The sequence below is a fragment of the Amblyomma mixtum genome, chromosome 6, assembly GCF_055824585.1.
Source record: "Amblyomma mixtum isolate Tamu chromosome 6, ASM5582458v1, whole genome shotgun sequence".
NCBI classification, from domain to species: domain Eukaryota; kingdom Metazoa; phylum Arthropoda; class Arachnida; order Ixodida; family Ixodidae; genus Amblyomma; species Amblyomma mixtum.
Genome location: NC_143017.1, coordinates 28,089,327 through 28,106,988, shown reverse-complemented (window position 1 = coordinate 28,106,988; position 17,662 = coordinate 28,089,327). Strand labels below are relative to the sequence as shown.

The following is a 17,662-nucleotide window of genomic DNA, read 5'->3' as shown; positions in this document are numbered from 1 at the left end:
TGAATGTCAAAATAAGAGGGTACATTCAGGGCAGGGTGGGCTTTGAAACTGCCTGACTGTGTTGGGCACGCAGCTGTTTTTACGTTGATAGTGGTTTTGGCCCCTTCATTCTATGTGCTCGGTGAATTGTGTGAGATGATGATCACCATCACCATCATCACCCTGACTACGCCCACTGCAGGGCAAAGACCTCTCCCATGCCTCTCCAATTAACCCTGAGATGATCAAGGCTGCCTCTGATCACTTGTGGAAGAGTGTACGGCGCAATATTCGCCTGCTTGAAATCCACGAAGAGGATAGAAAAAGAATCATTTCTTCTGGTGGGAGCTGGAGACAAATGTTCTTACGGGTAAATGGCGCTGTAATGTAGTGCACCTGCAAACTGCTACGCTCATGTGCTGGTGAATGACGGTGTTGTGAGAGATGGCAGGAGAGGCAACAAAGCAGCCGCTTCTGCCTGTTTGCATGACAGAGGCACGATCGGGCACTTTCATTGACTATGCGATCAGTGACTGTCCATGTCTCCAACGCTTACATGTTTCCGGTATGTCAGTGCACATTTCATGAATTGAGGACAACACAGCGAGCTATGGAAAGGAAAATGATAGGTGTAACGTTAAGAGATCGGAAGCGGGCGGAGTGGGTGAGAGAACAAATGCGGGTTAATGACATCCTAGCTGAAGTCAAGAGGAACAAACGAGCTTGGTCAGGGCATGTAATGCAAAGGCAGGATAACCGCTGGTCCTTAAGGGTAACGGAGTGGATTCCAAAAGAAGGCAAGCGTAGCATGGGGCGGCAGAAAGTTTAGATTAAGAAGTTTGCGGGGATACAGTGGCCGCAGCTGGCAAAGGACAAGGTTATTTCGAGAAACATGAGAGAGGCCTTCGCCCTGCAGTGGTAGTAGTCAGGCTGATGAAGATGACTTCATGATCTTTGAAATGCAGTTCAGTGCACATTCATCGTAAATTTATTCTGTCCGGTACCAACTGATTGATTTATGTTTTGCTGTACCTGTCATTACCACTAATCTTGTAACTAGGGTGCAGCGTTTGTTCTGCAGTTTCTTTTTCTTCACGTGCTACAAAGCTGTCATCACTTTGTTTGAACACAGCAAACATAATATAATTGTGCAATAGTCGCATAACAGTGAACAGTGTCATGTCAGTGACCGTGACTCATTCATTTCCTATTCATTGCAGTGGAGAGAGCTTTGTGCGGCAGTTCCTCTACGGACAGCTTTTCTTTGAGAAGGAGTTTGGCAGTCAGTGCAAGGAGTTCTGGCTCCCGGACACCTTTGGCTACTCAGCTCAACTTCCTCAGATCATGAGGTAACATTTCCATAGTGCATTGGAGATCAAAGTTTTCCTCTGTGATGTAAATCTACAGTAGTGGTTGAATTTTAAACTAAGTGGCTGTTTACAAATGGAAGTAAGTAGTATGTACAGTACGGTCCACTGTTAAAGGGAACATGCGATCGTGTGACCTCCGCTCTTCGCGAAGCCCTCCTCCCTAGATGTGGCTAGAATGGGCAGGATCAGACGCATGCTTTGAAAGACCAGCCGCCATGCTTACTCTGCATGTGCCTTGTGCCGTCAATTCCCGCAAGTCCTCTGTGGCAGCACTTCGCCAAGTGCGGAGGCTATGCAATTGCATGTTCCCTTTAACAGTTGACGATACTGTACATGTGGCCAGCAGTAAACTGGTAGCACTCATTCGAGGTGAAGCTCCCGACTTATGACTGATGAGGTAAAGCTATTGTGTTAACCTTCAGAAATGGTTTAGGATGTCTCAAAATATTTACACAACAGGCATCAGAAGAAGGATAATGCAAGCCTTTTGTTGTGTTTCTTCTCTGCCTAACCCTGTTGTTCGGTAGTGCGTGCACTCTCAGTGGGATTATCCAAGCTTTATCAGAAACGAAGAATTCACTACCTCTTTTAGCTCTTCAATTCAGATTAGCTAGTGGTGCTGGGCTGCTAAGTCAATTTTCCAGGTCAATATCACTAAATGACCTTCACTGTGCTTTTGCACATCCTTAATCTGTTGCCCTTGCCGTCATCCTTGTGCCTCCCAAACTGTCCCCAGTTCGAGTCTGGCCAATAAACAGTGGGAGCATTGTATGGAGAATTTCTGTAAAACACTGCAAGCTGAAGTTGCCTGTCAGTGGGAGAGCTTGCTTTAAATGCCATCAGCTACAGCTGCCAGTTTTGACGAACCATTTAAAGCAGCGCGAAAATTTGTACACAGAGTTTTAAATAGCATGGAATGAGTAAGTAAATAACTGAAAAATTAACAGTGATATTAGAAATTGTATTTACATGAGTATAACGCGTTTTCTTTTTCAGTCAATGTGCTTCAGAGCACGCCTTGCACATATTCGGAGCCGGGGTTTAAATTCAGTGCAAATTTTTTTTTTTTTTGCTCTGTGTTGGCTTTCACCAACAGGCTCTTGAGCTATGAGGAGAAGCCAATTTTCTGATGACCTTGGGGCAAGGCCCATGGCTCACGCCGGCGAAGGGGAGGGTGGTTTTTGGACATGGAAAAATTGCGGTGTGGGCCTTTGTGAATGAGAAGGCACAGAAAAAGTTGAGTTGGGTGGGGGCAGAAAAGAGGGCAAACACAAAGCTGTGGCAGTGTGGCAGTGGCGTTGGTCACAGATACATGAGGTGCTGTGTGAGTTGCGTCAGAAGCTTTGTTGTTCTCGACGATGTGTGTGTTAACGTGTTTGGTGATATTTGGTGTGTTTGGTTTGTTAGTGTGTTGGCAGTGGTGCTGTATTAACGCAATAACATTAATGGTCCCGTTCAGCTGAAAACCTGGCAGTGATGGCAGCGTGAGCCAAAAATTCCTACAGAAATCTCTAGACGTGACCTTGGGATGTCATCACAACCTGCCCGCTGTGGCAGGTGGCAATAAAATTAACGACTGGTCGCGAGAGGTTGTTTGGGAAGAGAAACCTCGGTCTCACAAGCCCCACCGCTGTGAGCACCTGCCATCGTGGCCCATTGCTTAACTGCTGCACCACTGTGCCAGTAATGGTATGAGGACCCCCAGTAATCTATGAGTGTAAAGTAGAGAATGGCCGATTCTCCATATGTGGGCCTTAACCCATTAATGCTGTTGTGTCATGCTTTTGAAGCCGAGCTTTAGTGTCCCCTCCAGTATTTTTTTTAGGTGTTACCTCAGACGATATCGAAGTGCCCTTAGCTTCCATATTTTCGTGTGCGGTTGCTGTTTTCTTCAGCCCTTAATGTGAGGTTGGCCTGAACTGTTTGATGCTACATTACAATCATAATAATACTAGTACTGCTAATAATAATCGTAGTCTTTGTATAAATCGCCGCAAATCTTTGTAGTGTTTGTTTGTTCATTCTTCAAAGCTGCTGGCACGCCACTTTATCGCTTCGTTTGTGATGCAAGACGCGCCTAGATTTATCTCGATTGATCGCATCCAGGCGGAGCCGGCTCTACGTTGTTGCAGAGTGTTCCAGTAACTTTCCAAGCTGTATCTCGAAAGTTCGCTATCAGCTTTAAAAAGAGCAGAGCTGAGAGCGTCGGGCATTCGTCTCGATGACTACCGAGCACGCTTGTTACTACGCCACCGCCGTGTCTCAGTTCTTTGTGGGTGCAAGTCAGCCCAAGTAAAGAGTTTCATTTAGAAACCATTTTCTCCATCTTTCTTCTTTCCGGACTGCAGTCACCACTATGTGGCAATATGTATTCTTTCATTTTTCTTATGCCTTGAACTCCTACTCACCTTATATCCATGCACCCCGCTGTGTTGGCTCAGTGGTTACGGCGCTCGGCTGCTGGCCCGAAAGATGTGCGTTCGACCCCGGCTGCGGCGGCCGAATTTAGATGGAGGCGAAATTCTAGGAAGCCCATCTACTGTGCGATGTCAGTGCACGTTAAAGAACCCCAGGTGGTTGAAATTTCCGGAGCCCTTCACTACGGCATCCCTCATAGCCTGAGTCTCTTTGGGATGTTAAACCCCAATAAACCAAACCAAACCTTATATTCATGCAGATACGGTATATCGTAGATGTTTGATGATGGGTATCTTTGCCCTTTGCACCCCATGTGGGAGCTTGCCATACATAATCTAATTTTTGCTGCCACTGTCGGCCATTGACTGGCCTGCAAGAACCTGCGCATGACTGGTCAGTGGTTCCCATGCTGTGCAGGATCTGTGGCGTCTCCCGGTTCCTCACCCAGAAGCTGAGCTGGAACCTGGTGAACAAGTTCCCCCACCACAGCTTCCTCTGGGAAGGCCTGGACGGCAGCACTGTCCTCGCACACTTTGCGCCAGCCGACACTTACGGGGCTGAAGTGCGGGTGGCTGAGGTGATGACGATTGCCTGATTTGCAGGCTCATTTCTTAACTGCTTGAGCCCTCATTGTCTCAAGAGCATTTTTCATGACAAGTAGTACGACTTGCTTTCATCTGTGGAGCTTCATGCCTTCCCTGTTTGACTGATTACGAGGTGATCCAGAGCAGGGCAGTGGAAGTTACCGTATTTACTTGTGTAATGAACCCACTTTTTTTTTTTCAAGAAAGTTGACCTCAGTTTGAGGGCAGAGTTCATTACATGAGGATAAAAGTTTAGAGAGATTTTTTTATAACAGTTGAAATTTCAGATATGTCCGCCTGCCCACCTGTCCATCCGCCCACTCACCTTCCCGTTCGTCCGTGCTTCAACAAAACTGCGCTGTCGACAAGTTTCGTCCACGTGTCACCAGCGTTTGTGTCGTTGGTGTTTAGCTTTTTTCTGAAGGAGTTTACTGTACCACGGTGCAATACGACGATTTTGATCGTCGATGAAGCCAGCCAATCATGGTGAGATAAAGCGAACATGCTGAACAGCACCCCTTAAGGTCACATGCACTTTTTTTACGTGAGATTAAAAAAGCTAAATTCTTGAGATTAAAAAAATTAAATTCTTACCGGAAAAAGTGGGGTAGGTTCATTATGCAAGTGAGTTCATTATACAAGTAAATATGACATATTACAGGCCGTTAAGAGAGTGGCATTATGTCTATGTCATCTGTTAGCATTGCGAGTTAGAAGCCATGTGTGGATTGCTAGGTGTATCTCATAGCTGCATAGGGTTAATGCATTATTTAACGATATTATTGGTTTATGGGGTTTAATGTCCCAAAGCTACTCAGGCTATGAGGGACACCGTAGTGAAGGGCTCCGGAAATTTCGACCACCTGGGGTTCTTTAACGTGCACTGACATTGCGCAGTACATGGGCCTCTAGAATTTCACCTCCATCAAAATTTGACCGCTGCAGCCGAGATCAAACCTGCGTCTTTTGGGTCAGCAGCTGAGCATCATAACCACTGAGCCACCGTGGTGGCTATTTAACGATATCGTGTAGTAAACGATATCATGTGGTAAGCACTATAACTAAAGCTGACATACTAATTGCCTATACAGGAGGTGCATCTGCAAACAATACGAGGATGACAACAGCAGGGACACCTGTGTTACTGCCTGTCTTGCCCTCCACGTCATTACATTCTTCCTTATTGATCGTTACGGACAAGTTTTTTCAGCAGTTTATTATGTGCGGATCCCTTAATATTCCTCTTCATGTCAGAATTTATGCAAGTGACAAAACTGTGTCCTCAGTAAATGCTTGCTTATGCAGACAGGGACTAGTGCATTCCAAGCTACAAGCAAATTTGGTGCTTGTAGCCTTGCATGGAGAAATCTAGTTACCCAGACCTGCCTGTGTAGAGTGCAACTGTCTTGTGTTCTGTCAACTGACCAGGTGCTGAAGTCCATCACAAACCTGGAGGACAAAGGGAGGGTGTCGCAGAGCGTGCTTCTCTTTGGCCACGGCGATGGAGGGGGCGGTCCGACTGAGGGCATGCTTCGGCGTCGTGAAAGACTGCAAGACGTCAATGGGCTTCCCAGGTGAGCTGTCGTTCCCCTGTCATACATCATCACCATCAGCCTGACTATGCACACTGCAGGGCAAAGGACCTTCCCATGTCTCTCCAATTAACCCTGTCCTTTGTCAGTTGCACCCATCCTATCCCTGCAAACTTCTTTATCTCATCCGCCCACCTAACTTTCTGCCGCCCCCTGCTACGCTTGCCTTCTCTTGCAATCCACTCCGTTACCCTTAAGGACCAGCGGTTATCTTACCTTCGCATTACATGCCCTGCCCAAGCACGTTCCTTCCTCTTGATTTCAACTAGGATATCATTAACCCGCATTTGTTTCCTCATCCACTCTGCCCACTTCCAATCTCTTAGCGTTACACCTATCATTTTCCTTTCTATAGCTCGCTGTGTTGTCCTTAACTTAAGCTGAACCCTGTTTGTTAGCCTCCACGTTTCTGCCCCATAGGTGAGTACCGGTAAGATACAGCTGTTGTATACTTTTCTCTTGAGGGATATTGGCGAACTGCCATGCAACTCTTGGCCAACCACCATAGGTTGGCACACTCACTCATGAGTGCACTCTTATCGCATCACTCGCTCGCACGTATGTGAGTGACGCTAGTGCAAGTGAGTGAATGTGAGTAGTCATGAGTGTGAGTGTGAGTGAGTGGATGTGAGTGTGAGTGTGAGTGAATGTGAGTGGTTATGAGTGGCGAGTGGGTGGTTGGTAGACGTGACAGCGAAGTTTGCCATGTGTGCTTTGCAACGACTGCATCCGCTTAGCTTGTTTCATGCTGTTGACAGCTGAGTGAAGCGCATATTCACTGTCACGAGTGCATGAGGGTGAGGTAGCATGCCGGTATCTTTGGACGATTGAAGCAGAGGATTTCGCTCGCATAGGAGCGGCAGTCTTTTGTTCCTGTTCACCATGGGTGCGTGCATTTCGTGGCTGCAATGAGCCGCTACGGGGTTGTGTCGGGCCCTTTGATCAAATTTCGCATTGCCACTTCCAGCAGGATGCATGTCTCTTGTCATGCCTCCTATACGGCTTGACGGCTGTATGGCTCTTATATGCAGAGGTCCAATGCTTGCTGCTGAAACGAATGTCTGCTTATTAGCACTAATTAGCGCAAGTCTGTAGGTTGAGTTCCTGCGGTAAAAATACAAGCTCAGAATCCTCTGTAGTGCACCTTTAAGGCGGAGCTTAAGTGTCCCTCTCCCAATTTTTTTTTAATGCATAGAGGACCATTTTGTTTATCCTCTTGCACGCATTTGTGGATGCCAGTTTTCAAAATTTTTCTCAAAGTGTCTAGCGGTGTTTTTAGAAGTCGATGATGCAAGCTATGTTTGAAATCTCTGCTGAACAGAATGGTGGGGCCATTTCGTGCAATGTTTTAATGTAGTGAGTCACTCCTCATGTGTACATCGTTGTAAAGCTGCCCATTTTAATTTACGTTTTATATTTGTGAAAAAAAAAAAAAACACTTTCGAACAGTGAAATATGAAAATGTAAACAAATAAGTATATAAAAATTTAATGAATATTCAAATAAAGCATGGAATAAATAAACAACTGAACAAACTAGATGTCCTGCCCCCCCCCCCCCACACAAAAAAAAGTTCTGGAGTTCCTGAGTACAGGCACTGTTTTTATAGTTCAAGCCCACAAACCAAAAAAATAAAAACAAATCAAAAAGCTGGTAATGGCGCAAGAAACGAGGACACGGAAGGCACACAAAAGACGGGACTGACGCCATCTGTGTGCCTTCCGTGTCCTCGTTTCTTGCGCCATTACCAGTTTTTTCTTTCAAAATGAACCAACTCGCCCAAACTAGAGTCTTACTTGACCACAAACCAGGAGGAACAGAGAGAGAGCTAAGAACCAATGTCCGCTGTTTGCAGGGTTGCCCTGTCCACCCCCGACTCCTTCTTTTCGAGTTTGGAAGCGGAGTCTCGCAACCTCTGCCGTTGGACGGGCGAACTCTTTCTGGAACTCCACAACGGAACGTACACCACGCATGCACGGACCAAGCAGCTCAACCGCATGTGCGAGCAGGCGTTGAGGGATGCGGAGATGATCTGTTCCGTGGTGTTCGCCCTTGCACCAAAAGAGGTGCCCTACCCCGGTCAGGAATTCGAGGCCTGCTGGAAGGACGTGCTGCTCAACCAGTTCCACGACGTCCTGCCGGGAAGCTGCATCGCTGAGGCACGCGACGATGCTGAGAAGATCAACACCCGAGTGCTCGAGAGGGTCCGACAACTTAGCGATGGAGCCCTGGAGAAGCTCTTTGGTGAGTTGAGACAATACTTGCTGAAATCACTGGGCTCATTCTTGTTTAACCCTTTCAGGCGCTTTGTACACAATTGTGTGAGCGGCAAACTTGCAGCTCTTTCTGAGAAACTGGAGCACTTAACAGTGATTTTATTATTTCAATCAAATTGAGCACCCTTCTTGTTCCAAATAAGTTGCTTTTTTTTGTACCATGTAGCAAATGCAGTGAATGATATTTCACATGAGAGCGAGCTAGGTAGCACTTTGTCCGCCGTTTTTGGGCAGACAAATTTTGCCACGAGTGAAAATATCGATTGTTTTTGCTCAATTTCGAGCGTAATGTGAATCTTCAAAACACAAAGCGATTCCACGATCCCTAGGGTGTTTACCTGACACATGAGAACATTTCGATGTTATTATTTCTAACAAATCTGACACTTTGTACGGAATCCTCCACATCATTGTAAAAACTTCCCTGCTGGTCTTTCATGTTCGAAAACTAACAAATTCCCTTTCTTGAGGCTTGAGTGTACTATTTAGGTGAAAAAAATAATTGATTTCACTCAGAACGAAAAATGGTGCCTAAAAGGGTTAAGTGGAACTGCAGCCGTGCACTATTTGAGGGGCTTGTAGTCATCATCATCATTGGCCTAACTATGCCCACTGCAGGGCAAAGGCCTCTCCCATGTCTCTCCAATTGACCCTGTCCTTTGCCAGTTGCGGCCACCGTATCCCCGCAAACTTCTTAATCTCATCCACCCACCTAACTTTCTGAGCTAAAAGGGCGTAAGTTCACGAAGAATGTGTCTCATCGCCATTTCTCTAAGGTGACTGGGGCAGTGTTCCAAGAGCCATGCTTTGTCTTCAGTTGCCTCAAGGGAATGCAGAAAGGATGGTAGATGTGTGTTCTGTGTTCTGCAGTGCATTCTGTGTGTCTCCCTACGTCCCACTGTTGAAGCCGGCCCCCCCACAAATGAAATCTCATCAACTATCCCGGAAGAATGCCATGCTGGTAGTGTCGTGGCCAGCGTTGTCTCTCCTCATTTGTTCCATAAGCCGTCTTTGGCTGCCTGGCATCCCACCATTGTTGCCTCTGAAGTTGTTTCTCTTTATCTCCCTCAGGAGCCTCTCGAACTTTGCACTGACAGAGCTAACACTGTTGTACGCTAGCTGCTGCGTGCTATGATTTCTGCTTGCTGGTTGTTTCTGAAGCGTGATAATGGAGGCAGCAAGGCAGTAGAGTTGGTTATTTTTTTCTTCAAGATCACGGGCTGCCTTGATAGACCTGTGGGTATGAGTCATCGGCAGATATTATGACATTGGAAACATGAACAGGGCCACAGCCGTTTCTGTCACGCTGGCTAAGATATGCCATTTCTTGTGTGCAGGTCTTGTGGACCCATATGATATTTTTAATTTAACGAGAATTTAATGGAACAGAAACAAATGTTTCAAAGTCACCTTCAGAGTTTTCTGACTGAGTTGCGCTAAAGAAGGCTCCCACTGGTGGCATGCAAAATGGCTGCTTCTGCAGTAGACACCCGATGTGCCGATCCTATGAGTCACGGACAAATTTTAATTATGGCTGCTCTGATATGAGTGCAACTGTGACGTCAGCAGAAGAGGAAGCATTGCGCACGACACCCCACTGTTGCCATCATCCACTGGCAGTGGGAACTTTTCACCCAACTCCAAGACACACAAAAATACAGTGACGGCTATGAAAGACAATGCGGCACGCATGGGAGGATTAATTTTTGTCATGCATAGTGATAAATCTTTTGTCTGAAAGTGCACAAATGCATTGTAAATAAGATGACTCTCTTTAAGACGAACTTGAAGGGAGCAGAAAATTTATTCATCTTATCAGAGGCGTGCCTTAACAGAAGTGCCCCTAAAGGTGTGTGAGCATTCTAGGTATGTCTAAATTGGTAGTACAGTCGAGCCCTTTTATAATGAACTTGATCGTCACGCGGCATTTGTTCGTTGTATCCAAAGTTCGTAGTAAGTGGACCACCTATAATACAGGCAAAAAGAGCAAGCGAGACGAAAGTTAACTTTATTTTTGAAAAAAGTCCGTGATGCATGTCTGCTTCTTCAAAGCTGATTGCATCACTGCCGTTTCTAATTTTTCCAGCGCCAAGGCCTCATGTTCATCGCCGAGGCCTCTGCTGCACACGAGTTCCTTAAGCGACGCGATGTAACCGATCACGGTTGAAGTGTTCACAGCAACCGGTGGTAGAGCAGCATCCTCGTCATCGTCCTCGTCAGTCTCTGGGCAGTCAGGAAGGGCTCGCACTTCGCGCACAATAGCTTCGTCAGTGCATGGTTCCACAATGTCGGTGTCGTCATCAGCAGAAACGAAATTGTCCCAGGCAACGTCAGGTCCGGCCAGCTGCGTGTCAGCGACGCGTTGCCACAAGTCCTCGTGCGACCGGCCTTCCGGTGGGTGATCTATGGCGTCCTCGGTGCCTGGGCCCATAAAACCCTCCTTGCGGAAGCAATTTGCTATGCCCTCCGCGGTGAGTTCCATCCACGCCGCTTTCAACATCTCCACGGCGGCAAGCAAGCTGATGCGAACTGGCATGGCAGCATCAATCGCGATCAACAAGCGTTGGATGACGCGCCGCTGGTAGCACACCTTGAACGCATGCATGATGCCCATATCCAGCGGCTGAATTTTGCAGGTTGCATTGGGAAGCAAGAAGAGCACTGTCACCGCACTCCAGGAAGGCTGCACATGGTGCGCCGCACAGTTATCCAGCACGAGTAGGACCTTCCTGTTTTTTCGTGCCATGTCACGGTCGAACTCGACAAGCCACTCGGCAAATAAGTCACGACTCATCCAGGCTTTTGTATTGTTCCTGTAGCGTACGGGCACGTAGCTTCCAAAGCATCGCGGCTTACGTGACTTGCCAATGATAAAAGGCAGCCGCCGGTCACTGCCGTCCATATTGACACACAGAAGAACGGTTATGCGCAACTTGCTGTTCTTCCCTCCTGCGCACTTGTCGCCTTTCAAGGCATGCGTTTTAGATGGCAACATCTGATAAAACAACGCAGTCTCGTCGGCATTGTAAACGTCCCGTGGAGCATAGCTCGTGATTGTTGGGAGGTTGTCGGAAAGCCACGCATCGACATCCTCGTTGTTCACAGACGCGGCCTCGCCGACGACCGCCTTGAAAACAATTCCATGGCGAGCCTTAAACCGGTGGAGCCATCCATTGCCTGGGCTGAAATCGGGAAAGTCCAAAAGGGAGGCGAAGTCTTTAGCCTTGGAGAGCATCAGCGGTCCACTGATTAGAACGTTGCGAGACCGGGCGTCAGCGAACCACTTCAGCAGTGCGTCCTCAACGTCCGCGTAGGTCGCCTTCCGAAGGCGCTTTCTAGTCGTCGGGTCGGCATTCACGGTAGCACCAAGAATCTTTTCCTTGCCCTTAGCAATGGTTGAAATGGTCGATTTCGACACTCCGTACTTCTTGACCAGTTCGCAGTTTTTTGCACCTTGAGCAAGTTCATTAACAGTGGCCATCTTCGTTGCGATGTCGACAGCTTTCCTTTTAGCACCTGAAGAGGTCGGCATACAGTCCTCCATCGCACCAGGCGCAAGTCAAGCCCTTGGGCTCGCGCGTTGAGGCAGCCTTCAACTCCCCGATCTGGGAAAGGCACGGATGCGGCAACGATGTCAACGCAATGCCATCACACAGAAAGAATCGACGGCGCAATGCCCTCAGCGCGGAGTGGCAACAGAGCAACAAATCACGTGGATGCATCACAGCGACGCGGGCGGCGCCACTTTCTCTTTCGTCACCGCGTGCGCGCGCTTTTTCGTTTTCATTTTTCAACGGGGGCCCGACAGCTTCGCGTTCGCTCTAACCGAGTGTTGAGGCCACAACAGTTCGTTCTATGTGAGACACTGTGCCATTGCCCCAATATATATTTTGACGGTAGCACCGCCCTCGTTCGTACTAAGCGAGCGTTCGTTATATCCGCGGCTGTTATAAGTGGGCTCGACTGTATATGAAAGCAATGAATATAGTAATAGCCTTTCAGAAAGAGGATAAGTGCAAGTAGCACATTTATTGCACTATGCTTTACACTATGTATGAAGTGAGCTGAAGGCAGAGCATGAAATAAGCTTTTATTATTCCACTTTAAAATGGCATTCCACTCACTGTATTCCATAGTGGTTGCTGTTTGTGTGCTACAGTGTTTATTTTCGATCCTGCTCCTCGACGGTGCCCAGCAGGGCAGCTGTGGGTCTCTCTCTTATCTCATTCCTTAGCATAGCTGTTACCAATGCCACTAGCAGGCACACCACGCGCCTTGCCAGATATGCTCCAGGCAACGTGCGCGGCGCAGATATCTGAGCATCTCTGCATGGCGATAACGCATGTTGTGACACCGTATCTTATGAAAATGTGGCCCCGAGTTTTCAAACCCCAAGTCAGTGAGCGGGTGCACATTGAGCTTAGGTACAGTCAGGCCAGAATGAAACGCGAACAGAGCATGTCAAGAAAACAAAATATTTTACCTGCCTACTTTCAGCTGAAGTGTTCAACTAGCCTGATTCATGTGTCTGGGCAAAGGGCCTACCGAAATGCATAATCGAAAATAGGGTGTAAAGGAATATCTCGCTGCAAAGCAGAAATGTATGACATATGCGTGTTCGCGTTTCATTCCGTCCTGACTGTACAGTGTTTGTCAAAAGTTTAGAGCCCAGGGGGTTTGCTTCTAAGCCTCGCAGTGGGACGTCCTGTAACATTCGTGGTAAATGATCCATAACTACAGCGCAAACGACAGGACAGAGATGAAGAAGGGACCTTCCTTCTTCATCCCTTCTCATCCCTTCCTTCATCCTGTCCCTTCTTCATCTCTGTCCTGTCGTTTGCGCTGTAGTTATGGATCATCGAAAACACCAACTCGCCCAACAAATGCTTTTGTCGAATTCGTGGTAGTCCTACCCATTGGAGGAGGCAGGACCAGTAATATTCTTACCTTCAGCAAATTTGGAGTGCTGGAGATGCATTACGAACCAGACAGTGTGCTTCAGAATCAAACTCCCTGGGCTCCAAACTTTTGACGAAGGCTGTACTTTTTAGTCTATGGGGGAACACTCTGCATCTGACGCACGCACGATGCCGAGATCTCCGGCAGCTTAGGCGCGATGGTGCCCCCTCTTCCGCACTGGCAAGAGACCTTTCCCCCAAGAAAGTGCGCTCTCGCAAGGCGGCTTCACTGCAGCTTTGCGCGAAGATGCTTGGAAGGCATCTTGTGGTGGTTCCCTTTCTTGCATAAAAGCATTTTATATCATTTTTTTTTCCCTTAGTGCTGCGCGGACGCCTGTGAGTGACGTTACGCAGGGTCGCTGTTGTTAGTGGTCCCTGCAAAGTTCGTCTTAACCAAAGGACACACGAAACTGTCCATCTTAAGTGGATTTTTTAAAAATATTGAGTCCCATGGGAAACCAGTCAAATGGTCTCACTTCTTCACCTTATCTGAGGATTCGTCTTGACCATGTTCATTATAATGGGAGTCTACTATAGATCTACTTAGAGGATGCATAACCGAGCCAGACATGCAAGAAATGTAACGATTTAAGCTGTGCCCCGCCCCAAGTGAGATTGGAACTCTCTGCACAGACACAGCAATTTGGCCTCCCTGTAAGCAGTGATAGCTTTCCTTTAACATACCAGTCCATTAGTCCATATAATTTCACGAACTATGATATATATGACCTGGTGAGCACTGACGGGAGAGAGTAGGCTAGGATGCTTATTGATTTCGGTGAATTAGGTTGTATTGCTCTGTATAAGAACAGTTGTACGCAAGGAGTTGGAGGCATTGAATTTCAGTTTTATTTCATGTACCACACAATAAAACTCTCTCGTCACCAGGTGCCCAACAGAAATTTTGTCGAGGGGGCTATAATCAGTGTTATCAAGCGTTTTGCAAAGGGGCTTAAGAACGTGCCATCTTTGGTCACATGATCTTATGTGGGAAAGGGCACACTCGTGAGGGAAGGGTGTATGGTAGTTCTTCAGTCCGAGAGAAAGGGGAAAGCTCTGGGAGCTCTTTATTTTTTGTTCTTTCCTGCGTACACAGGGACCTGCGATGATTATGCGACCGGTGACCTGGTGTTTGTGAACAGTCTGCCTTGGAGCCGGTCGGAGATTGTCCAGGTGCCGTGGAACCGAGACGAGCTCTCCAAGCGGTGCTGGATCGAGGGCGTGGACGACAATGCCATGCAGCAGGCCGAGCATGGCACGCTGGTCTCATTGGTCGCCGCACCTGCTGGCTACAAGGTCTTGCGAGGCATCTCATCCCACAAGGTGTCCGTCTTGGCTGGTAGGTTTGCACTGCTCAGCAGCGAGGCCACTCTCACCTTGTTTTCTGTTATGTTGCAGAACTTGTCTTCACAGCTGCTAAAGCGACACTGAGAACAAAGCAAAGTTTGTCTGTGTTGATAGACTGAATTGCAGAGACAGTACTCCCACTGAAAACAGAGATTTTGTGAGTAAGGGAAGCTCAAAAATAGAAAACTTGTACACCTGGGGCCTTGTATACCTCATTCTTAAAAGAAAATGTCATAGCATTTGAAAGTTGCCCCCCCCCCCCCCCCCCCCCCCCTTAAAAAATTAGCAGTCTAAGTTGTTGAGTTGAGATGCTCTAAGCTACAGTTGGGGTTAGCCTTGCGGTTACTACCAGCAGTTGCTCCACCAGTCTAATCCGTGCTACGCCTAGATTGCTCCACTGCAGGGATTCATGCGTGCTGACCCATGTTCTGTTGCCATAAACAAAATAAAGCTTTTGAGGAAATTTACTTTTAATCGCATGTGCTCCATTCACAAGGGCTACAGGGCATCCATAGGTGCTCTAGTGAGGATTGGAAGAGTTTCAAAAATTTTAATGTGTTGTTGCTGTATTACTTCAAATATCGTCAAGTGAAGCAGTACTAACTGCGAATGCTTTTTTTTTAATAACAATAACGAGATTGTGAAGGCACAAGATTATTAGTCTGGGGGAATTTCTAACGCATGCGCCCCGGCACGAAGGACCGCTGCTGCCGCGCAGTACACAGCCGTTCAAACGAGAATCGCAGTGGTGGTACCAGATGGTGCCACTTGTTCGTGAGGTGGCCAAAAATCCATCTGACAATATACTTTGTTGTGTCATCGATGTAACGAACATAAACTATGTGTCTTACTTCAGTTAGCACATGCCGTTACTCGCTGTCCTGCCTGACCACACAGAGCACACGCGTGATTAAAAGTGAGTTTCCTCAAAAACTGTATTTTGTTTATGGCAGCCGAACATGGGTCAGCATGCATGCATTCCCTCAGTGGAATAATCTAGGCGTAGCACGGATTAGATGGTTAATTTAAATTATTCATTCATTCATGCTGTGTACAAAATTATTTAATCAACTATTCTGTTAATTACTCCTGTAATGGATGATCGACAATCCATGCAGTCATGCTGTGATAACACGCTCTGCTGACAGGTCCTGTACGCGCCACTCATGAAAGAAGAAATGCTTTTGCATTAATAAAAATGCTAAACCTCTCTTGGTTTTGAAATAGGAAAGGTGTATAGCTAGTTCACTTTGAGGCAGACTAAGAGCTTGGTAACAGTTTTAGTTGAGGTGTCCACCAACAAAGTGAACCAGCTATGTGCCTTTCCTTTTCTCAAAATCGAGAGAGATTTTGTAGTGCAGCCAGCACAGTGATTCTTGTTTGAACAGCTGTGTACGTGGCCAAGGCAAAAGGGATTGTCCCCACCAGGCACATGCATGTGCTAGAAACTCTCCCAGACTAAGTCTTGTGCCTTCGCAGTGTCGTTATTGTAGGTAGTAATTAATAAATACAGCCAATTTGCATAGTTAATCAAATGCAAAGTAGGTGTGGTAGCACTGCTTACCCTTGCTGTACTTTTATAAGTGACACAAAGTGCACTGGTGTTCTGTTCTATAAGGCGGCTCTGCCTTCTTATCGGCTAAGAAGCAGTCACCAGAGTGTCCTTCGCGCTTCAGGCTCAGAGAGAGAGAGAGAGAAAGAGAGAGCTGGAGAGCAGGGGTGGCTTGCACCAAGGATTAACAGTCTGGACAGCCAGGCCCATGGATCCAGATGCCATCGCTGAAGTCCCCCAGACTTTTGCCGACATCATCAATTTTCATAAAGAGACGAGACGCTGTTTCCCACCTCCTCATCCCTACCTTGACCAAGTGTAAGCCACCCTACACTGCAGATTTGCAGACGGACTCAATTTTCAGCCACTCCAGGCTATCACTAATCACCAACGGGGAGTATGAGCCCACATGCCCAAATTGCAACGAGGGAGAACCCACCACTCAGATGCACATCCTCTGGGGATGCGAATATAACCAACCCCCACAGGCCCTGCTGCCAGCTCCCTCTGACTCCTCACCCAGCCAGACAACACCACTCAATTTGCACTCATTTTATGGGCCCAGGACATCGCCCCCATCTGGGGGCCACACAAGACCACAATTACACACACTTCAATGAGGGCAGCATTGGGGAAACGATAAACTTTGTAATATCCAGGAATTCGCTGTGTAGAGGTTCATTACATTCAGGCTTAACTGTAGTCGTCTTCATAGCGAAACCTATCCCCGTTGCCATGTCCAGGTGGCAGCATATTGAACTGACAGTTCACCCAAGTGTAAGCTTGGTGCTATTACTGTGATGGAGCCCCATTGGGAGCTGTTACAGGATCGTGGAAGGGGTGTCAGGTGTAGCATGGTTAATGACATGCTTTGCGCGGCGTGAAGTCACACTGATCCATGCGCTAGAAACATTACTAGCCTGTACCTTTCTTGTTCTGCTGTATCTGGCAGAAAAAAGAAGCAATATCTTAGGGGAAGTTGTTTTTTTTTCTTTCCTGAGAGTGCTGCCTTGCTCTTTGCAGTGGAGACCGTGCCTGGTGTGATCCGGTTGCGGAACCAGTTTCTGGAGGCCAGACTGAACAGCCAGTGTGAGCTGTCCTCACTGAAGCTGCTGGGGGGCTCCAAGGAGTTTGTGGCTCCAGACTCACTGGCCAATGTGTTTGTCATGTTCGATGACATTCCCCTGTACTGGGATGCCTGGGATGTCATGGACTACCACCTGGAGACACGGAAGCCTGCTGTCAAACAGGTAGTGTGCTCTGCTTGTTCATCCATTTCGAGGAAATTACAATTTTAATTATTTCAGAGAAAGCCTGTGGCATTCAAATTAACCCTGTTATGCCATGGAACTGAAACGTTGGGTAAAAAAAAAAACACTGGTCAGTTCATTGCACAATAAAAGTTTTTATTGTCATCATTATTATCATTAAGAGTATGAAAGACTGGTCAGTTCATTGTGCATTAAAAGTTTTTATTGTCATCATTATCATCATTAAGAAGAGTATGAATACTGCTAATTAAAGGTAGCAAATAATGAAAATTTCTGAATATTTAAAAATGATTAAAACTGTGCACAGATGCCCGG

At 47.1% G+C, this 17,662-nt stretch overlaps 1 protein-coding gene across 1 annotated transcript in view; it reads left to right on the top strand.

Moving 5' to 3' along the window:
* LOC149338480 (alpha-mannosidase 2C1-like) overlaps positions 1-17,662 on the top strand; it is a 53,393-nt gene that overhangs the window by 14,823 nt on the left and 20,908 nt on the right. The window contains exons 7-12 of the mRNA XM_089547710.1: positions 1,200-1,328; positions 4,185-4,344; positions 5,780-5,925; positions 7,799-8,187; positions 14,274-14,516; positions 17,100-17,326. Of these exons, the coding sequence (XP_089403836.1) occupies positions 1,200-1,328; positions 4,185-4,344; positions 5,780-5,925; positions 7,799-8,187; positions 14,274-14,516; positions 17,100-17,326 (1,294 nt within the window). The remainder of the gene's footprint in view (positions 1-1,199; positions 1,329-4,184; positions 4,345-5,779; positions 5,926-7,798; positions 8,188-14,273; positions 14,517-17,099; positions 17,327-17,662) is intronic.